The sequence below is a fragment of the Crassostrea angulata genome, chromosome 3, assembly GCF_025612915.1.
Source record: "Crassostrea angulata isolate pt1a10 chromosome 3, ASM2561291v2, whole genome shotgun sequence".
Taxonomy (NCBI): domain Eukaryota; kingdom Metazoa; phylum Mollusca; class Bivalvia; order Ostreida; family Ostreidae; genus Magallana; species Magallana angulata.
The window spans coordinates 35,107,340-35,130,238 of NC_069113.1; the positions used below are offsets into that span (position 1 = coordinate 35,107,340).

Genomic DNA, 22,899 nt, shown 5'->3' on the forward strand with positions numbered 1-22,899 from the left:
GTAATTTTCTCAGCTCAACAAAGAATTCACGAATTCAATTTTGCGCAAAGTTCATTTCCAAAATATCCTCAGCATCAAACGGTCACTAGTGATATTCCATCGACCGTAAGAATTAACATACAGATGTTCTATCTGATTTTAATTTACTTCACAGTAATTCGCAAATCCTTATATCCGTTATGATAGCAAACCGTCGCATTGCGCGTCCGTTGTTTACTTGCCTTGACTGACTGTCTTTTATGACGTCACCTTGTTTTGGAGTCGCGCTGAGTTATTTACGTCATCGTTTACGTATATATATATATATATATATATATATATATATGTGTGTGTGTGTGTGTGTGTGTGTGTGTGTGTGTGTGTGTGTTTCCTGCATTCAAAAAAGGTACTAAGCAACTTCAGTTCATAATTTTAACTAAAAAAAAATATTATTACTGTAACAACATTCCTACAATTTTTTTGTGGCGAAAAGACTGTGGTTTCCTCTCTTCTTTGGTTCCTTTCTTAGAAAAAAAAAATCTTGAATAATAAATATGATTTGAAATATAACATAAAATAATTAAATTAAAATCAAAGCGTCTTACAATTTGATTATAAGAGTTTCGAACAAAATTCGTTCCTTTTAGAGAGGATTGTTATACGTACCATTTTTTTGTGGGGAGTAGTTTTCCCTTCTTCTTTGGTTCCTTTCTTTAAAAGAAAAAAGAAAATGAGGCCCATGAACCACACTGCCAACCGAGCATTAATGTTTACGTTGATCCAAGTGTACTGCATTGCTGCCTCGCTGTGCAATTTCATATGTACATATAATGGTAATAGAAACAGGTTATATAATGCCAATGTAAAATATTCTGTAAACTGGATCACTTTTATATTGAATCAACCATGTTTAGCTTTCAAATGCTTCAGAATGACAAAATTCTTAGTAACACCCCAACTCCAGATTATGTCAATCATTCTCTCAAACGTAGTTGTTTAGGTGTAAATAAGTTTGAATCATTCTTATACAGAAAAGTTTCAATTTATAAAACGTTAAATGGGTTTTCGTCTTCAGGCATTTCTAAATTATTTTAAGAGTTATTTTATATTGTTTTGTTTGAAAGAAGCTCTTCATTTGATAAAATGTAACCCCCCCCCTTAATGTATGGAAAAAATTAAGGTTTAGGAATGTAGTGTTTAAAGATCAGCACACATATGTACTTACAGATGGACAGACGAACAAACAGTAGGACGCCGGATAAGTATTTACTTTCATTAATATCTCTCTCTCTCGTAAATGCAAAAAATCAATGTGTGCGAGAGAGAGAGAGAGAGAGAGAGAGAGAGAGAGAGAGAGAGATAGAGTATAATTAGGATGCATGTAAATAAATAATCAGAAATTAACAAACTATTAAATTACCTTTGGAAAAGGAACCTCTGCTGCATTCTCTGAAATTTTTCGATGCTTTACAGTTTCTGGCTTTATTTTCTGTAAATTAAAAGTTTTTCAATTTGAATACGTTTGGTATATATTTCTGCTTAATAAAAACAGTTTGTTGTTAGTCTATTAAAATGTACTATATCAGAGTATTTCCAAAATTTTTCATACCATTTTGTGTCTACTTTGTTTTTCTTCTTGCTAAAGAAAGGTGATGATATAAATTTATACAGAATTTTGCACTACACTAAATGTACTTTAATCAATATTTATTGAAACTATTAATTTCCATTTATATTTGTTCATTATCATCAAACTATCAGTAAAATTAATCATAATACATCAGTTCTGCTCAATGACCCATCTTTTCTCATGCTACTTTTTACCTGTTCTTTTATTCCAGCTTTTTGTTCTTTTTCATCTTTCTTCATTAGGAATGGTAAATGAATTTAGAATAAATACTATTAGAACACGTTTACATATTTTAAAGTAAATCAAGTTTTCAGACACATTAGAAATTTGTTTGACTACAAAGTGTAAATTGAAATTTACCATTTTTACCATTATGACTTTTTTTATGTTAATTACTTGCATCAAATGGATTGCCAATAAAAGTAGGGTAATCTTAATTATTACTGATATTGTTAAGGAAGGAGTCTTTTCTGGTTTTCGACTTGTCAAACGTAAATTTGATTAATTGTTCATTAAATCAAGATGAAAGGAAATTAAAATAGTATATTTTTCTTTCTTTTTTACTATCATACAAACTTGGCATAGAAAAATGTAATCAATGTTTAGAATGGAACAAGGACTATATTTTTGGCGTAATATTGGCGTAGGAAAATATCACATGTTGCGCAATTCAGAATTGCTGTAGATTATATATATATAATGAGTCTGTTTTAGCATTTTAAAAACAATAACAATAATGTTGGATTTTTTTTACTAATGTGAACTAATAATATGATACTTGGGTTTCAGAATATGTTTTTAAAATATGATTTGCCTATCAAATAACATTTTTATAAGCTTTTTAAAGCGCCCATTCTATACATTGATTTTTGTGAAAAAATCACTAAAATCAGTTTTTCTCTTTTATGAAACGGTCAATCTATTAGCTTTTCTGTCAATTTATATCTTTATATAAAGTCTTCATAATACATAAAAATTAGAAATATTTTATTATTGGAAGCATAAAAAAATAATCAAAATTTCTTCAAAATTTAAGAAAATTAGAGGAAATGCGAGCTAAGCAATATCAATTTTAGTATAAATATTTATTCCAATTTAGTAGTATAAGCTGATAGACACTCTCATGGTCTATGATTTCATTGAAGATTTGAATCTTCAAATCTTAAACAAATGTCTACAGAACTATAAAGAGCTACACTTATTTTTATCACTCTTTACGTTGAGGAAAAAGGTAGTGACCTTGACCTGACCTTTATCCGAAACCAAAAAGGTCAAATTTTATTAAACTGATAGAATCATTAAGTAATATGATCCGTTTGACTGTGTCAACATTTCATGCATTTCTTATTATAAGAAGTATGTTTGATAATGAAAAGACTCCTTCCTTAAGATTTGGGTACAAACTGTTAATCTTTGATCTCATTTGAACAAATGATAAACTCTAAGCACCTTTTGAAAAGGGACCTTTGTAACTTTCTCTGTAATTTTTCTGTGTTTTCCAGATTCCGGCATAATTTTCTATAAATTAAGAGTTTTTGCAAAAGCCTTTGGTAAATAGGATACATATTTAACATATTATATATAATCATGCGTTCTAGATCAGAGAATTTCCACCAAAAAAAAATTCATACCATTTTGTGTCGATGCTTTTTCTCTTCCTGCTGAGGAAATATTAAAGTATGTTTTAATACAGACTGAGTATATTGCATTGAGGTAAACTAAGATTTCTTTGTTCAAAACAAATTACTTCATTTGTCAACTTTTTTTCATTAACCTAGCAGTAAAATGTGAAATTTAACCTGCATTTTACTTACAGACCCCCTTTTTTGACTAGTTTTTACTTTTTGTTTTGTTTCAACTTTTTGAACCTCTTCTTTTTTTATATTTTTAGAAATAGTATAGGGTACATACATAGAGAATAAGTTAGAATAAAGGATTTGTTTACAGACAAAGAAAAACCCACAATAAACTATTGCAAAATATAGAAATACACTAAAACTTTTGGTGGCTTAACATTCCCAAGTATTGTTTTAATAGGAACCTATAATATTTGATTTTACAGTTAAAAGTAGATAAAACATAGTTTTGATTTGATTTAAATATAATTTAATATTAATATTAAGATTCTCTTATCAATAGTATAATCAAACAAACTTTATCCCAATATTTTCAGAAATAATTCATACCATTTCGTGTCATGTTTTTCTCTTCTTGCTAAGCATAGATAATAATATGGTTTTATACAGAATCTTCTATTTAAGTGTACTTCAACCAATATTAATTATAACAGTTTAAATCATTTTTCATACGTTTAACTATTCAACCCTCAGACCAGGGAATCAATTTACCTGCGTTTTGCTTAGAGTCTCTTCTTTTTTCCGACCGGTTTTAAATTTGTCTTTTGTTTCAGCCTTTTGTACCTTTTAAAATAAATGATACAGTGTAAATGCATATAGTTAAGAATTTTAAAAAATGCCTTTGCAAAATTTTCCAATACTCTTATGCAGAAAAGAGAAACATACTAAACAAAACGGTGGCTCTCAAAAACATTTATTAAAGTTTTAATACGTTTTAAGTTAATTTTTATTCTTCTCTTTTTATTATAGTTATACAATTTTTAATTCGCTTTGTGAGCTTAAAATTTGCTGTATTTAACATATAAATTACTTATCTAATAACATATTTTAAAAATAAGGTATTATTAATCTTTCAAAGAAACCTTGTATATTTCTGTAAATAATCATTCGTTGATACATGTACACTGTATTTATTAACCAATTGCAAAATTAAACAAAACTTATAAAACTGTATATTTGTTTAAAATTTAAATGAATAAAATATTGCTTATTTTCGAATCAGCATTGGGACCACTAATTGATATTTGTGTGTTTTGAGTCACAATAATAAACTATTTATTGAACATTGATTATTTGAATTACATAAAGCAGATTAAACATTGTCAATTATAATTGTGTAGATTTTGACAATTTATGCATAGTATTTGAATGTTCCACCAAGATTATATTCATATAAATGATTATTTAAAGGTACCTTTGGAAAGGGAATTTTGGCAGCATTTTCTGGAATTTTCCCATGCTTTTCAGTTTTTGGCACCACTTTCTGTATGATAAAGTTCTAAATGCATTAATCACATTCTTTAATGAAACATTAAGCATTAAACATTCATCGTTAGCATTCATGTATAATTTTAGGTTTTTAGATTTTGTTGTTGTTGGTTACCTACCATTTTACGGCGAGTTTTAAATTTTTCTCTCTGTCTTTTGGCTTCTTTCTTTACAATAGATAACAAACGTTTAATTACTACATGGCTATATGTAGATGTATTTTTTTCAACGATAAGAATCATATTTTCGGATCTCTCTCATGAAAACAGTACATAAATCAATGGTGTGAGTTTACCCAACCTGTTTACTGCCCTTTAAACGCGCCATTATCCGTCTTATTTTTTCTTTTGTTCTATTTTCAGCTTGTTTCATTTTTTCTTCTTTCTTAAATATTATTGTAAAAAAAAAAGCAATTTGAAAAATCAAATTTAAGATGACTATTCAAGGCATTATGGTAGTTCCTTTTGTTTAATCAACAGCAAATCAATGGGAGTTTGGCATTTAAAAAAATAGTTCACCAGAAGTTCACCAGAAGTACTCGGCATATCTATTTAAAAACAAATTAATATTACACAATTTTGTAATTACCAGAAATACTCAGTATATCCTTAGTTAATCTCATTAATAAGTAAATTTAATAATAAGTAAATTTTACAAGCAAAAAAGAAGAAAGGAAAAAAAGAAACCAATACAAAAGATGAAACAAAAATCATTTTCTTGTATTTTTAAGAATATAACACCTTTTTTATTGCTCCAATTTTGAAGGCAAGAAATATAACATACTTACTATCGCATTAATAGATAAACTAAGCTACTTACTTTTATGAGTTCGTTTTTAATTTTTGTAATTTTCTTCATATTTTTATCTACTTTCTTTATCTAAAATGAAAATCAACATTAATTTGATTACAAATTTCAGTAATGTGCATGTTATAAGAATGGTTATATAGTGGACATCAATCATCATCCCACCAAACATTAATCCTAAAAATATATATTACAACTATCTAGAATCTATGTACTTGTGTTTCATAACAATGATCATTGCTAATCTTAATTGAAATTAACTGGTTCTATAGAATTCATAAATCATACATGAGTTACATTGATACAGAAAGACGGACAAATGGATGGATACACCGTAGATAATCAGAAAAGTCCACCCGAATTTCAGTTTTGGTGAAATGAAATTATGGTAACTTTAAAGAACGGTGTTAACTTTTAAAAATGTGCAAGTCATCTTATGCAATGTTACCTTTTTCTGTAGTTTCTTGTTTCTTTTGTTTGCTGAATCTTTAAATTTCTTAGTCTTCTTTTTCATCCTGGTAATTTGTGCTATTAATTTTGCTTTTTGTTCTTCATTTTTCTGGTATTCCTACAATTTACAATGAAAAACTGATGTTTCCAATAAACCATACTTAGCGAAATACTGACATTTGCATAAAGTTAATCAAAAGCAGATTCTAACTATATCATACCGATCTGGAACTAGTCTTCTGTGCTGACAACCTCGAGAGTCGGTTTTGAAGTTGTTGGATCTATAAAATGCAAACCCATGTTTTTAACAAATTTATTATTGAGTCAACAAAAGACATTAGAATTGATAAGACTTTGATCGATCACAAAATATTCCCCAATTAAAATCATCAAAGTATAAAATAAGACATCATTTAAGGGGGATGTGCGGCCATCTTATACATTTGAGGATAAGAATGTAAACATTTATTGAACTGGCTTGTTTCTGCCCGAAGCTGACCAAAACTGTTGTCAGAAGATTAAAAATATCCAATAATTATGATGTTCTACAGGTTGTTTTTTTTTTTTATTGCAAATTATGCATACAAGAATAGAACGATGCGTTTTTAATAACTCAGAGGAGCGGTCTTACTGCATAGCTGCAGACTTATTTTTAAGATTTAAATATCAGAAAAAAATAAGAAGGGGTTCATTGGTGTCCTCCCTAAAACAAATTGTTGAGAAAAAGTTTAAATTTTGTACATTGATGTTGTAACTTTGTCGCAAAAAAGGGTACCATAATTTTATCAGTCAGCATGGGATCTTTTTAGAACAAGAAAATCCAGTCTATACTTAGAACTCCTGTGTCTATGAAGACACATTGACAAAAAAAATAATAGATGTTAATTCGAAACAATCTGTGTTGAATGTGACATACATCACCGAAGTTTATTTTGGGTTTTTTTTTCAGTTCTATGAATTTAAATCTTAGTAAGTTATTTTTACAAGTGTGGCAGGATTCCCAAAAAGTGATTATCTGACATAAGAAATAAACATGTATTTTTCAATGAAAATGTAACTCCAATGTACCTCCATAGACACAGACAAAAATATCTTGAAAGAATTAATAGGTTCTGAGACCCATTTTAAGAATAGGATACCCTACTTTGAGACAAAGTAGCAACCTACATGAGCAAGCTTACACCTTTTCCTCAACAAATGGTTGAGGAGTGGAAAACATCGACCTCCTTTCATATTTTTTCAGATTTTACAAACTTGAATTTTAAGTCTGTACCTGTGCAGTTTTAAGTAATTAAAAATGCATTGTTCTGTTCATGTGTGCATAATTTGCAAACAAAACAACATGTACATATAGAACCTCACATTTATTGCTTTTTTATCTGTTGGCAACAACTTGGTCTGTTTCGAACAGAAAGAAGCCAGTTCAATAAATGATTACATCCTTATCCTAAAATGCACAAGATGACCGCACATCCCTAACACATTGGTATTATTCAGTGCACACTGCCACTCCACAGGTACATTTAGGTACTTAAATAAATAAATATTGCGTATAAATCAACTACGAACATTATAAAATGATACGTTTATAAGCTATTTCAAATAAAAAGTTCGTGATGAAATAGTTTTTGCACATTTCAGCTGTTGCTAATTTCTTTTAATCAAGTCACCTTTTTAATTGCTTCTTTTTCTTGGCGCTGTGCCAGTTCGTTTTTCTTCTGTATTTTCTGTCTAAAAGCTTTCAATTTTTTCTTCTCTCTCCTTTGTTTTTCTTGAATTTGTTTCATTTTCTAATTTGTTAAAAGCATTCAGTTAGATCAAATATGTATCAAAAATTTTAAAAATCCAGTATTCAAATTCCATACAAAACACGTACCTTTTTATCTTTTCTGCTTTTTTCTGCAATCTTTGCTTTCACCTCGATTTTAGTATTTTCAAGCTGAAATGGTTTATAAACAGTTGCACTAATTAAAGCGCGATCTGCAGAACTTTAAAACAGAAAATAGTGTACGTAAAATACGTATCAATACATGTCATTTAACGAAAATAAAGATACAATTTTTATGTCATTAATATACTGATCGTTTAATTATTCTCACACTTGCCGAGTTTAGTAAGTATTACTATTCTAGGATAATATCAGATAAGACAATTTTATTCATGCAAATCAATATTCGTTTATTACTTCGCTATAATTGATACTGTAGCTTTTGATAGTAAATTGGGGAAACAAACTGTGTGTGTGTATATATATACATTCATATATATATATATATATATATATATATATATATATATATATATATATATATATATATATATATATATATATATAATAAGTCGCTCTTTCTCAACTTTAATTAAACCAAACAATGTCAATTACTTTCACACGTTAATGACCAAACACTTGTACTGTAATGAATTTGTTAGTTTTTATTGGTACATGCATCCTCATACGTATTTATATTTAATTTCATGTCCTCGCTATAAAATGCACCCGAAGATGAATTATCAACGAAAGTTTGAAGCAAAAAAATAAAAATTATTGCTGGGAATGAAGTTTAAACATGTCCAATGAAGCACAAGCAGCATCTAAAAACTGTTTAATATAAGTTATATATAAATGCAAATGGATTTTTTTTTCATGTTCAAATAACACTTTACACGTTTGGTTCAGGTATAGATCAAATAGTTACCTTAGAGTTGATCATTGTCAGTATAAGTTTGAACAACATTAAAATAATTACTGGTATTATGTATTTTTGAACACAGCATCCTTTTTAAAACCGACAAAGGTAAAAATTTTCAAATGGGCACAACAACCATTATCGTTCAAATAGCAATATGAGGTGCAATTTTTATGTTGATTTTTTTTTTTTACGAAAATGTTATTTTCTACTACCATGATTAAAAATATCATAGTTTTTAAATTTTTGTTAGCCATATTTTTGTGTAAAAGGCTGTTAAGAAGCCTTGATTGGGGCAGAAATGAATCATTGTCGTCCTGTACAAAAATTGATTTGCTATATATTCCTTAGGAGAGAAATCTTTCCTCTGAAAAAAAATTATGATTTTTTCAAATCTTATTTATCATAAAAGTTCAAGTTATATGCAAACCTATCATTAAAAATGTGCAAGTCATCTTATGCAATGTTACCTTTTTCTGTAGTTTCTTGTTTCTTTTGTTTGCTGAATCTTTAAATTTCTTAGTCTTCTTTTTCATCCTGGTAATTTGTGCTATTAATTTTGCTTTTTGTTCTTCATTTTTCTGGTATTCCTACAATTTACAATGAAAAACTGATGTTTCCAATAAACCATACTTAGCGAAATACTGACATTTGCATAAAGTTAATCAAAAGCAGATTCTAACTATATCATACCGATCTGGAACTAGTCTTCTGTGCTGACAACCTCGAGAGTCGGTTTTGAAGTTGTTGGATCTATAAAATGCAAACCCATGTTTTTAACAAATTTATTATTGAGTCAACAAAAGACATTAGAATTGATAAGACTTTGATCGATCACAAAATATTCCCCAATTAAAATCATCAAAGTATAAAATAAGACATCATTTAAGGGGGATGTGCGGCCATCTTATACATTTGAGGATAAGAATGTAAACATTTATTGAACTGGCTTGTTTCTGCCCGAAGCTGACCAAAACTGTTGTCAGAAGATTAAAAATATCCAATAATTATGATGTTCTACAGGTTGTTTTTTTTTATTGCAAATTATGCATACAAGAATAGAACGATGCGTTTTTAATAACTCAGAGGAGCGGTCTCACTGCATAGCTGCAGACTTATTTTTAAGATTTAAATATCAGAAAAAAATAAGAAGGGGTTCATTGGTGTCCTCCCTAAAACAAATTGTTGAGAAAAAGTTTAAATTTTGCACATTGATGTTGTAACTCTGTCGCAAAAAAGGGTACCATAATTTCATCAGTCAGCATGGGATCTTTTTAGAACAAGAAAATCCAGTCTATACTTAGAACTCCTGTGTCTATGAAGACACATTGACGTTATTTTTTCTTTAAAAAAATAATAGATGTTAATTCGAAACAATCTGTGTTGAATGTGACATACATCACCGAAGTTTGTTTTGGGTTTTTTTTTCAGTTCTATGAATTTAAATTTTAGTTAGTTATTTTTACAAGTGCGGCAGGATTCCCTCCTCTCATATTTTTTCAGATTTTACAAACTTGAATTTTAAGTCTGTACCTGTGCAGTTTTATGAAATTAAAAATGCATCGTTCTGTTCATGTGTGCATAATTTGCAAACAAAACAACATGTACATATAGAACCTCACATTTATTGCTTTTTTATCTGTTGGCAACAACTTGGTCTTTTTCGAACAGAAAGAAGCCAGTTCAATAAATGATTACATCCTTATCCTAAAATGCACAAGATGACCGCACATCCCTAACACATTGGTATTATTCAGTGCACAGGTACATTTAGGTACTTAAATAAATAAATATTGCGTATAAATCAACTACGATCATTATAAAATGATACGTTTATAAGCTATTTCAAATAAAAAGTTCGTGATGAAATAGTTTTTGCACATTTCAGCTGTTGCTAATTTCTTTTAATCAAGTCACCTTTTTAATTGCTTCTTTTTCTTGGCGCTGTGCCAGTTCGTTTTTCTTCTGTATTTTCTGTCTAAAAGCTTTCAATTTTTTCTTCTCTCTCCTTTGTTTTTCTTGAATTTGTTTCATTTTCTAATTTGTTAAAAGCATTCAGTTAGATCAAATATGTATCAAAAAATTAAAAAATCCAGTATTCAAATTCCTTACAAAACACATACCTTTTTATCTTTTCTGCTTTTTTCTGCAATCTTTGCTTTCATCTCGATTTTAGTATTTTCAAGCTGAAATGGTTTATAAACAGTTGCACTAATTACAGCGCGATCTGTAGAACTTTAAAACAGAAAATAGTGTACGTAAAATACGTATCAATACATGTCATTTAACGAAAATAAAGATACAATTTTTATGTCATTTATATACTGATCGTTTTATTATTCTCACACTTGCCGAGTTTAGTAAGTATTACTATTCTAGGATAATATCAGATAAGACAATTTTATTCATGCAAATCAATATTCGTTTATTACTTCGCTATAATTGATACTGTAGCTTTTGATAGTAAATTGGGGGAAAAACTGTGTGTGTGTATATATATATATATATATATATATATATATATATATATATATATATATATATATATAATAAGTCGCTCTTTCTCAACTTTAATTAAACCAAACAATGTCAATTACTTTCACACGTTACTGACCAAACACTTGTACTGTAATGAATTTGTTAGTTTTTATTGGTACATGCATCCTCATACGTATTTATATTTAATTTCATGTCCTCGCGATAAAATGCACCCGAAGATGAATTATCAACGTAAGTTTGAAGCAAAAAAATAAAAATTATTGCTGTGAATGAAGTTTAAACATGTCCAATGAAGCACAAGCAGCATCTAAAAACTATTTAATATGTTATATATAAATGCAAATGGATTTTTTTTCATGTTCAAATAACACTTTACACGTTTGGTTCAGGTATAGATCAAATAGTTACCTTAGAGTTGATCATTGTCAGTATAAGTTTGAACAACATTAAAATAATTACTGGTATTATGTATTTTTGAACACAGCATCCTTTTTAAAACCGACAAAAGTAAAAATTTTCAAATGGGCACAACAACCATTATCGTTCAAATAGCAATATGAGGTGCAATTTTTATGTTGATTTTTTTTTTTTACGAAAATGTTATTTTCTACTAACATGACAAAAAATATCATAGTTTTTAAATTTTTGTTAGCCACATTTTTGTGTAAAAGGCTGTTAAGAAGCCTTGATTGGGGCAGAAATGAATCATTGTCGTCCTGTACAAAAATTGATTTGCTATATATTCCTTAGGAGAGAAATCTTTCCTCTGAAAAAAAATTATGATTTTTTCAAATCTTATTCATCATAAAAGTTCAAGTTATATGCAAACTTATCATTAAAAATGTGCAAGTCATCTTATGCAATGTTACCTTTTTCTGTAGTTTCTTGTTTCTTTTGTTTGCTGAATCTTTAAATTTCTTAGTCTTCTTTTTCATCCTGGTAATTTGTGCTATTAATTTTGCTTTTTGTTCTTCATTTTTCTGGTATTCCTACAAGTAACAATGAAAAACTGATTTTTCCAATAAACCATACTTAGCGAAATACTGACATATGCATAAAGTTAATCAAAAGCAGATTCTAACTATATCATACCGATCTGGAACTAGTCTTCTGTGCTGACAACCTCGAGAGTCGGTTTTGAAGTTGTTGGATCTATAAAATGCAAACCCATGTTTTTAACAAATTTATTATTGAGTCAACAAAAGACATTAAAATTGAAAAGACTTTGATCGATCACGAAATATTCCCAAATAAAAATAATCAAAGTATAAAATAAGACATCATTTAAGGGGGATGTGCGGCCATCTTATACATTTGAGGATAAGTATGTAAACATTTATTGAACTGCCTTGTTTCTGCCCGAAGCTGACCAAAACTGTTGTCAAAAGATTAAAAATATCTAATAATTATGATGTTCTACAGGTTGTTTTTTTTATTGCAAATTATGCATACAAGAATAGAACGATGCGTTTTTAATAACTCAGAAGAGCGGTCTCACTGCATAGCTGCAGACTTATTTTAAAGATTTAAATATCAGAAAAAGGAAGGTGTTCATTAGTGTCCTCCCTAAAACAAATTGTTGAGAAAAAGTTTAAATTTTGCACATTGATGTTGTAACTTTGTCGCAAAAAATGGTACCATATGTTTATCAGTCAGCATGGGATCTTTTTAGAACAAGAACTTCCAGTCTATACTTAGAACTCCCGTGGCTATGGAGACACATTGACGTTATATTTTTTTTTTATAAATAATAGATGTTAATTCGAAACAATCTGTGTTGAATGTGACATACATCACCGAAGTTTGTTTTGGGTTTTTTTGTTCTATAAATATAAATTTCAGTAAGTTCTTCTTACAAGTAGGACAGGAGTCCAAAAAAAGTGATTGTTTGAAATAAGAAAAAACATGTTTTTCAATATAAATGTAACTTCAACGTACCTTCATAGACACAGACAAAAATATCTCGTAATAATTAATAATTTCTAAAACAAATTTTAAGAGTAGGGTACCCTACTTTGAGACAAAGTAGCAACCTACAACCTACATAAGCAAGCTCAGACCTTTTCCTCATCAAATGGTTGATGAGTGGACAACATTAACCTCCTTTCATATTTTTTTTCTCAGATTTTTCTATCTTGAATTTTAAGTCTGTGGCTGCGCAGTTCTAGGTAATTAAAAATGCATTGTTCTGTTCATGTGTGCATAATTTGCAAACAAAACAACATGTAAATAAAGAACCTCACATTTATTGCTATTTTATCTGTTGGCAACAACTTGGTCTGTTACTAACAGAAACAAACCAGTTCAATAAATGTTCACATTTTTATCCTAAAATGGTTCTTTTAATTAAGTCACCTTTTTAATTGCTTCTCTTTCTTGGTGTTGTGCCAATTCGTTTTTCTTCTGTATTTTCTGTCTAAAAGCTTTCAATTTTTCCTTTTCTCTTCTTTGTTTTTCTTGAATTTGTTTCATTTTCTAATTTGTTAAAAGCATTCAGTAAGATTAGATACATATTAAAATTTTTAAAAAATCCAGTATTCAAATTCCATACAAAACACATACCATTTTATCTGTTCTGCTTTTTTCTGCAATCTTTGCTTTCATCTCAATTTTCGTTTTTTCAAGCTGAAATGGTTTTAAAAATAGTTGCACCAATTAAAGCGCGATGTGCAGAAATTTAAAAAAAAAATAGTATATATATATGTAAAATACGTATTGATATATGTTATTTAACGAAAATAAATATACAATTTTTATGTCATTAATATACTGATCGCTTTATTATTCTCACACTAAATTTTCGCTGAGTTTAGTAAATATAAGTATTCTAGGATAATATCAGATAAGACAAGTTTATTCATGCAAATCAATATTTGTTTATAACTTCGCTATATTTGATACGGTAGCTTTTGATAATGGATTAGAAAAAGAAAAAAATATATATGTGAGTGTGTGTGTGTGTCTGTGTGTGTCATAAGTCCCTCTTTCTCAACTCTAATTAAACCAAACAATTTCAATTACTTTTACACATTGCTGACCAAAACACTTGTACTGTAATAATTTTTTTTTAGTTTTTATTGAAACATGCATACTCATCAGTATTTACATCTAATTTCATGTCTTTGCGAGAAAATGCACTCGAAGATAAATCATCGACGTAAGTTTGGACCAAAAAAAAGCAAATTATTGCTGGGAATGAAGTTTAAACGTGTGCAATGAAGCACGAACAGCATCTAAAAACTGTTTAATATAAGTTTTATGTAAATGCGAATGGTTTTTTAATGTACAAATCATAATTTAAACGTTTGGTTAAGGTACGTGTACGTCACTTAGTTACCTTAGAGTTGATCACTCACTATCAGTATAAGTTACATTATATTTAACATTAAAATAATAATTGGTATTATGTATTATTGAACGCAGCATCTTTTTTAAACCGACAAAAGTAAAATGTTTCAAATGAGCACAACAACCATTATCGTTCAAATAAGAAGAATTAAGAACACGGGATTACTCCAGTGTTTGTTATAAAATGGGGGGGGGGGGGGGGCTACGAAATCAAAGAATATACATACATCTATATCAAAATGCCAAACATTTTTAAATTTGGTAAATTGTTCAACATTCTTGATATTGTGTGCTTATTAAAGCAATATGAGCTGTATTTTTTAGAATTTTATTTTGCTGCAAAAACCTGCTAGTATAATAAGTCTGCTTGTAACTTAAACTTTTAGGATAAAAAAGATTAGAACAAATCATTAATATTTGTCAGGAGAAATATTTTAGTTATAAGGAATATATAGCGGATCAATTTTTGTACAGGACGACAATTATTCAATTTTGCTCCAATTAAGGCTCTTAATGGCTTTTCCTTTCAAATCAGAGCTAACAGAAATTTAAAAACCATGATATTTTTCTCATATTAGAAAAAAATAACATTTTCTTAAAAAAAAAAATTCAACACGAAAATTGCAGCTCATATTGCTTTAAGTCAAACAAAACAAAATATTCATTTTGTTTAATTACTTTTAATGAGCAAATGAAAATTGGACAAATAAAAATGATATGTTAAATTTCCTTGTTTGAAATTAAACAATTGAAAATGTTTTGCGTTATCAAACCAGTTTTTACTGCCGATTTGGTTCAAAATGATGCAATATTGTTCTTCTCAAAGCTGTGCATCCATATGGTTTTCAATGTCAATTACACTGACTTCATCTCTATCTTTACCTTTTTCTTTAGATTCTCTTTTCTTTTGCGTGCTATGATGGCCATATTCTTTGTTTTCTTTTTAATTTTATTGATTCTTTCCTTCAGTTTCGCCTTTTCTTGTTCTTCTCTTTGATTTTCCTAACAGAAATGAAAGAAATTCTATACATTAAGTAAAGTTTGATGATAAACTTTGAATTGTTTGATTTGAAAAATATTAAAAATTTTAATATTTTACCAATTTTGTGCGCGCCTTCTGTGCCTCTACCTTTGAGAGTTGATTTGCAATCCGTTGTACCTGCAAAATGTAAAATAAATAAACATATTGACGAGCCGGTATATTTACTGAGTTTTTAAGGGAATAAATGTTCTTGTTAACATTTTTTTCACTTTCTCGTTACCTTTTTATTTGCCTCCTTTTCTTTTTGTTTCGTCGCTCTGTTTCTTTCAATGATTCTCTGTTTAAGTTCGTCCATTTTTCTCTGAATCAACCGATTTTCTTTGATTTTCTAGTATTTAAAAAAGATGAGGATTTTGGTGTGTTTTTAATCTGTTTATAGGGAAAATTAAGCAACTTAATTTTGTACAAAAAACGCATACCTTTTTCTCTTTTCTTTTTTGAGCAGAAATCTCTTTTTTTATTTCCCTCTCTTCTGTTACAAGCTGAAAATGATACAGCTTTATAGAATATATTTGGAATTAGTACCATTAACTATTATATATTTTCACTTTAAATAAATAAAATGAATATAATGATTAGCTTTATGTATCAAGTTATACGTTTGATAAACATTGTAGATATCATGTTTAGATTCTGGATCAAATATTACATAAAACACTAAAACATTAAGATATTGACAATGAACATGCAGTGCTATGTAGTAAACAGCACTGATTGGTGCTATCTAATTTTAAAAAAAAACACCTTTTACTAATTATTACAATTAAAACAACAAATGTTTTTTTCTACTTTGTGTTCTTTGCAATACTTAAGCATATTTTGTAACTTAATGAACCATTTTCAATTTTTGTATGAAATGAAAAATAAACCAGTATAATAAGGTTCATTCCAATTGAAACAAGCAATCAAGCAATTAATACCAACTACCTATCCCACGAAAAACAATGAAAAAAGTCCCAATAAACATTGTAATTCTGAACAGAAATTATTCTATTCAATGAGGTACCTCTTTCTTCAGTTTATCCATTCTTCGTTGATTCTTTTCATTCATACGTTGTTGTAATTTTTCAACCCTTTTTGTAGCTGCTGCCAATACTTTGCTCACTTTCTTGTTTCTCTTTTCATAAAAAAAGTTATTATTTTGTATTAATCAAAATATCTCTTATTTATTACTTGAGAGGGATAACTTCAATATCATTGCACGGTAACACATTACATTTCGTTCAGCTTTCTGGGCGATTTTGACCTCGGCCTTCTTTTTCTGTTCTTCTATATCTTTTACCTGATCGAAATAAAAATAATTCCAAACACTAATTCCAACAAGAGGCCAATTTGCCTTAACGGTCCCCCGAGTAGCATATAACCCATACACAAACTTGTCGAGGAGTCTCATATATGCATTTAATTAATTAGGTTTCATTCTGGAGTAGAAAAATTATAAATTTGTACTGACTACCACCTCCCTGCTTGAAATCTTTCAAAAAGAACTGTGAAACCTATAATTTTGGCGAGAACTTAAAGATCTGGTCTACAAAATCATGAATTCAGTTTTCCTTTCAAGTGTGTGGGAGTAATGAAGATAGTTTTTAACATTATATGCATTAACATCTATACATCCATTTTGGCCGTGCCCTAGAGCCAGGGGACATGAAAATTAAAATTTCAGTAGAAGACTTCCTAATAAACAAAATTATAAGTCAGTTTTTATACAGATGTGTGAGAAGAGAGAGGATAATTTTTAAACATTATATGCATTTACACCATATTGCCACATTGGCCTCCCCCATGTCCTGAACCCCTGACCCAGGGGCCATGAGTTTCACAATTTATGTAGAGGAGTTAGTGGACATCATAACCATGTATTCAGTGTTTTTTCCCACATGTGTGGGAGTAGAGAAGAAGATTTTTTCAGATATAAAACATTTTTACTATATGGCCATATTGGCCCCACCCGAGAGCCTGAACCACTAACGAAGGGGTCATGAATTTCACAATTTTGGTAGAGGGCCTCATGGACAGTATAATCTTGCATTTAGTTTTTAACAAATATATATGGGAGTAGAGAAGAAGTTTTCTAAGATTAAATACATTTTACTATAAGGCCATATTGGCCCCACCCTAGAGCCTGAACCCCTGGTCCAGGGGTCATGAATTTCACAATGTTGGTTGAGGGCCTCATGGACATCATAATCATGCATTTAGTTTTTAACAAATATATATATATGTGAGTAGTGAGGAAGATTTTGTATGATTTTTTTCATTTTTACTATATGGTCAAATAGGCCCCACCCTAGAGCCTGAACCCCTGACCCAGGGGTCAAGAATTTCACAATTTTGGTACAGGGTCCCATGGACATCATAACCAGGCATTTAGTTTTTACAAATATATATGGGAGTAGAGAAGAAGATTTTCTAAGATTTAATACATTTTTACTATATGGCCACATTGACCCACCCTAGAGCCTGATCCCCTGACACAGGGGTCAAGAATTTCACAATTTTGGTAGAGGGCCTCATGGACATCATAACCAGGCATTTAGTTTTAACAAATATGTATGGGACTATAGAGGAAGATTTTCTAAGATTTAATACATTTTTACTAAATGGCCATATAGGCCCCACCCTAAAGCCAGAACCCCTGACCCAGGGGCCATGAATTTCACAGTTTTGGTAGAGGGCTTCATGGACATCATAATCATGCATTTAGTTTTTAACAAATATACATGTATATGGTAGTAGAGTAGAAGACTATCTAAGATTTAATACATTTTTACTATATGGCCATCTTGGCCCCACTCTAGAGCCAGAACCCCTGACCCTGACCCACCCCTGGTCCTCTTACCATAGAAATGCCTCACACCAAAAATGGTAACAATCAGCGTTGTAGTTTTTAAGAAGAAGTTAAAAATGTAAATTTGTTAACGCACGACGGACGAAAACGGATAGCAATAGTTTACTCAGGTGACCTTAAAATGAATTATACGTCACATAAATATATATATATATATATATATATATATATATATATATATATATATATATATATATATATATATATATATATATATATATATATACACTGATATTGCACAATATCTGCAATAAATCTTTAACCGATAAAGCTGCCCTACCCCATTCAGAAATTCACCGAACTGCATCCTAAGTTTCTTTATCTGTTTATGGTCTTTCTTCTTGGTTGAAGACACGGAATCTAAAGTCTTCCTCACTGCATCTTTAATTTTTGAGAATTTTCCAGTCAAAACTTGTTCTACGTCGCCAGATTTCTATTTGTAAAAAAGAATTATTTTATTTTCTACTATAATAAGGTTATTGTAGTCATCGAAATCATCGTCTATTATTTCAAGATGAATCCTTTTTTTCTAAATTTCAACTAAAATGAAATTTTCAAAAGCAAGAAAAATCTAGCACATACTTCATTCATAATAGCTTCTACATTTTCTTTCAACTTTGAAAACTGTACATTTCCTAGAGCTGTGAGTTTTTTCAGTGCTTCTCTGATTTTCTTCTTCTGGCGTTGCAGTTCTTCATTTTGGACTGCCAATATCTGGTTCTTTGCATCATTTTTTGATAATTTCTTTAAAACCTAAAATATACATTACCTTTTATTTTTAATTTACTTGGTATCCAATCGTTATTACATGTATCACATATTTGTAACATCATAGAGTTGGTTTAATTCAGTCTTTTAAACTGAAACAATGAGTAGACACAAAAAAAAATACTAAGAACAACCCCATTAGGCACACACGTTCCTCCTTATGGTACAAATATATTACAAAATAAAAACAGCATGTGTCTTTGCACATGTTTGAGTCAATAATAAAATATTGCAATAGAGCAAATACGTCTTCCATAATTTGTATCAGTTAATGAATTTAAGGGGAAAATTGAATAGAAAAGTTAAGGTCACCGAGAATGTCAAGGTCAGTTGCTTAAATGCTTTCAGCCATATGTATCTTTGATTAAAATTTGATAAAATGATGACCGTTGTCTTTGAAGTATGGAAATGTACATACTGAATTATAAACTAAGCTTAGCGCAAACGAATAAATATTTAAACCAAGGATACGGGGAAAGTGAAAGTTAAAGGGAAGTTTGACGCAAAAAGAAATTATGATAAAAGTAAATTTTCTTCATCCATATATGTATGTATCACTTTTTGAAGGTCGATGAAAAACAGCTTTTTTGAAACTTGGCTAACACTGAGCTAAACTCAGAAACTGAGAGACATGAAAGAAAGAAAAAATAAAAGTTTTTAAACTATTAAATGTATCCATAACAAATAACAAAACAGTGAAAATACTAACCATTTTTTCTTTACTTTTTGTAGCAGAAACGCCCTTCTTTATCTTATCTTCTGCTTTTTCTAGCTGAAAGTTTTACCAATATATCTTCGAATCGATACCATTAAATTAAACTTAAAAATTGCTGGTGAATGTTTACTTTAATACATGAATCAAGGAAACAATTATTAAAAAAATGAAAAGCTGTGGACATTGTTTAACATAAATACTAATGCAGAGCTTAAATATTTAAACATTCATAATTAGGTAGTTATGAGCTTTCATTAAATTTAAAAAATGATTGTACCTTTTTTTCCAATCTGCCGATTTTCCGTTGATTCTCTTTGTTCATACGTTGTTGCATTTTTTCAACCTTTCTTGTTGTTGCTGCCAATACTCTTCTTACTTCCTGCTTTTTCTTTTGAAAAAAAAGTGCAAATTTTTTATAAGTAGACATTAGGCTTCACGCACGCAATACATAACACATAAACACGATATATATGGTTTTAGAACAGAGAAACTTATTAATGTAATAATAAGATTATCCTTTTTCAAGGTGATTAAATTATACCTTTCTTTTTGCTTCTTTTGCGTTTTTCTTGTCTTCCACTTTTCTTTGCTCTTCTATATCTATTACCTAATTCAAATTTAAATACGTTTCAAAACAGTAAATTAGAACTAAATCCAGTTTTTGAAAATCTGAGATGTTCATGTATAGAGAATTAGAGAAACAACAATGTCTGTTCAATCAATCGTAAAATTTTCAAAATTCTTACTCCATTCAGAAATTCGCTGAACTGCGTTCTTAGTTTCCTTAACTGTTTATGGTCTTTCTTTTTTGTTGAAGACACGGAATGTAACGTTTTCCTCACCGCATCTTTAATCTTGGTGAGTTTTCTCGTCAAATCTTTGTCTACATTGCCAGTTTTCTGTTTTAAAAAAATGACAATATCATTTTTTTCTATTTATATATGTATATATAACATTTTAGCAAAAAGTGGCGACAAATTAAAATAAAAAATTATCAAACTTATTCAAAATGACTGGTAATTTTGTTAGCTTTTTTTTAATAGATATATGCCTACCTCATTCATTATAGCCTCAACGTTTTCTTTCAGTTTCGAAAACTGTACATTTCCTAGAGATGTGAGTTTTTTCAGTGCTTCCCTGATTTTCTTTTTCTGGAGTTGCATTTCTTTTGCATTTTTAGCGGCCAATAATTGGTCCCTGGCTACATTTTGTGATACTTTTTTCACTGCCTATAATGTTTGAAGCTCTTTGTGAATTTCAACTTTGCATTCTACATGTACATGTAAATCTACCTCTAGTATTTTAGTTAAAGTCTCAAATAATGAATTTACATGTAATACTTTATATATGTAATTAAGAAAGATTGTACAAAAAAATTCTAATTTCGAATTTCGTTTCTTACCGCTTTCACTTTGTTTTCTATCTTCGTTCTAGTTTCTTTTAATTTCTTTGCCTCAGTTTGCTTCATTTTTTCCAATTTTTTGTCAACCTCTTGGGCTGAAGTAATGGCATTTTGTATCTTCTTTTCCGTCTTCCTCTGTAATTTGTTACTTTGTCTGCCTATGGTCTTTTGTTTGGATAAAGAATTGAAAATGAAAGTGTGATCAAATTCTAAAGGAAGCATTGACAATTTTCATTACAATGTCAGCAGTAAAAACTGCACAGATTTTATACTTGGCAAAAATATGGAAATTTCAATGCAAAGAAAATGAATTCCGGAAAATAGAAACATTTTAACACCTTTTTCAGTTGATTGTGTAAATCTTTTTGTAATTGAACAGCACTCTTGATGTTTGTTTCCTCTAAATTTTTCAGCGATCCAGCCAATTTCTCCTCTTTCTTGTTCACCTCGTGTATCTTTTCCTTCAAATGATGGCTATCCAGTTTCGCTAATTTGCTTCCCTCTGACAGTTTTTGGGTCTAAAAAAGGGCAAAAATTCACTATTATCATTTCATTATACAGTGGTTAGAACTAAACGTACGTTTGACAGAATTATATTGAAATTAACTGTTGCATTAGAAATAACTGCAAAATATTCCAATGAGAGTTAAATAACTTTTCAGAAGGAAATTTAAGTAGGCTTGTCATCAGAGTCAATATACTTAAGACAGAGAGGAGGCATTGCATGGATGGTCTCTAACTCACTTTCTGTGTCAAGCTGTCTATTCTTTCGTTCAAGCTTTTGACCACCTCCTTCACATGACGAGTCCACACGGACAGAGACATGAGGGAACTCTTCAGGACTTGTTTCATCGTCTCTATCCTGTTCCGTGCAAGCCATTTTCTCCTCTTCTCTATTTTTGAAACGCCTTGTAGTGTCTATAGAGAAACAAACACTATTATTATACATTCATGTTAAATACTGAAATCTCATTGGTTTATACTTAGTTGATAATCCGTTCTATTACCCTCAGCGTTAGCAACACACTTGGCAACGGGTAACACAACGAATTGTTACATGCGCGTAAATTATGCGCGTACGGTTCGCCGTAGAATTCACGTCATTTCTATATAACAGCAATAATAATTTTTTCTAAAATTAAGACATTCAGCTTAATAAAATAAATAGTGCCTGTTTGGGAGGATAACAGTTACCCTCCCAAACAGGCACTATTTATATAATGTTAATCATGCTCAAATTGCGATTTTTATTCTATTTTTAATAAGTCTTGAAAATGTATAGCAAGTCGCTTTTACCTTTAGAAGGAACTTGTTCATTCTCTGGCTCATCTTTCGATACCTATCGATGTTTGCTTCATTCAGTTCTCTGATGTATGTTATAAGCGTTTTGTGCATGTGATCCTTATCAGTGGTCAAATTGTATCCACTTCCATGAAAACCCCCTAGTAGTTGTACATTCTTTAAAAAAACCAAATTTGTAATTCATTTAACACATCTATAGTATCAAAATTTAGAGTCTAAATGCATAATAAATGATATTTTTCCTGTTTTTCCAAAACAAACGAAGAATACATTTCACTGGTTCCAGTCATATCG

The 22,899-nt window shown here is 29.6% G+C and overlaps 1 protein-coding gene across 1 annotated transcript in view; it reads right to left on the bottom strand.

Moving 5' to 3' along the window:
• The window catches only part of LOC128175942 (trichohyalin-like), a 39,330-nt gene that overhangs the window by 16,089 nt on the left and 342 nt on the right, over nt 1–22,899 (bottom strand). The window contains exons 2-42 of the mRNA XM_052841863.1: nt 22,600–22,761; nt 22,048–22,221; nt 21,642–21,821; nt 21,304–21,468; nt 20,957–21,130; nt 20,648–20,800; nt 20,443–20,508; nt 20,179–20,289; nt 19,896–19,958; nt 19,001–19,171; nt 18,699–18,851; nt 16,784–16,849; nt 16,574–16,684; nt 15,987–16,049; nt 15,788–15,895; nt 15,625–15,684; nt 15,408–15,527; nt 13,740–13,802; nt 13,533–13,652; nt 12,270–12,329; nt 12,047–12,166; nt 10,802–10,864; nt 10,596–10,715; nt 9,372–9,431; nt 9,149–9,268; nt 7,868–7,930; nt 7,662–7,781; nt 6,213–6,272; nt 5,990–6,109; nt 5,554–5,613; nt 5,035–5,118; nt 4,854–4,901; nt 4,661–4,729; nt 3,958–4,029; nt 3,241–3,270; nt 3,059–3,127; nt 1,804–1,842; nt 1,589–1,618; nt 1,400–1,468; nt 646–690; nt 453–503 (exon numbers count right to left, since the gene is read on the bottom strand). Coding sequence (XP_052697823.1) covers nt 453–503; nt 646–690; nt 1,400–1,468; nt 1,589–1,618; nt 1,804–1,842; nt 3,059–3,127; nt 3,241–3,270; nt 3,958–4,029; nt 4,661–4,729; nt 4,854–4,901; nt 5,035–5,118; nt 5,554–5,613; nt 5,990–6,109; nt 6,213–6,272; nt 7,662–7,781; nt 7,868–7,930; nt 9,149–9,268; nt 9,372–9,431; nt 10,596–10,715; nt 10,802–10,864; nt 12,047–12,166; nt 12,270–12,329; nt 13,533–13,652; nt 13,740–13,802; nt 15,408–15,527; nt 15,625–15,684; nt 15,788–15,895; nt 15,987–16,049; nt 16,574–16,684; nt 16,784–16,849; nt 18,699–18,851; nt 19,001–19,171; nt 19,896–19,958; nt 20,179–20,289; nt 20,443–20,508; nt 20,648–20,800; nt 20,957–21,130; nt 21,304–21,468; nt 21,642–21,821; nt 22,048–22,221; nt 22,600–22,761 — 3,855 coding nt within the window. The remainder of the gene's footprint in view (nt 1–452; nt 504–645; nt 691–1,399; nt 1,469–1,588; nt 1,619–1,803; nt 1,843–3,058; nt 3,128–3,240; nt 3,271–3,957; nt 4,030–4,660; nt 4,730–4,853; nt 4,902–5,034; nt 5,119–5,553; nt 5,614–5,989; nt 6,110–6,212; nt 6,273–7,661; nt 7,782–7,867; nt 7,931–9,148; nt 9,269–9,371; nt 9,432–10,595; nt 10,716–10,801; nt 10,865–12,046; nt 12,167–12,269; nt 12,330–13,532; nt 13,653–13,739; nt 13,803–15,407; nt 15,528–15,624; nt 15,685–15,787; nt 15,896–15,986; nt 16,050–16,573; nt 16,685–16,783; nt 16,850–18,698; nt 18,852–19,000; nt 19,172–19,895; nt 19,959–20,178; nt 20,290–20,442; nt 20,509–20,647; nt 20,801–20,956; nt 21,131–21,303; nt 21,469–21,641; nt 21,822–22,047; nt 22,222–22,599; nt 22,762–22,899) is intronic.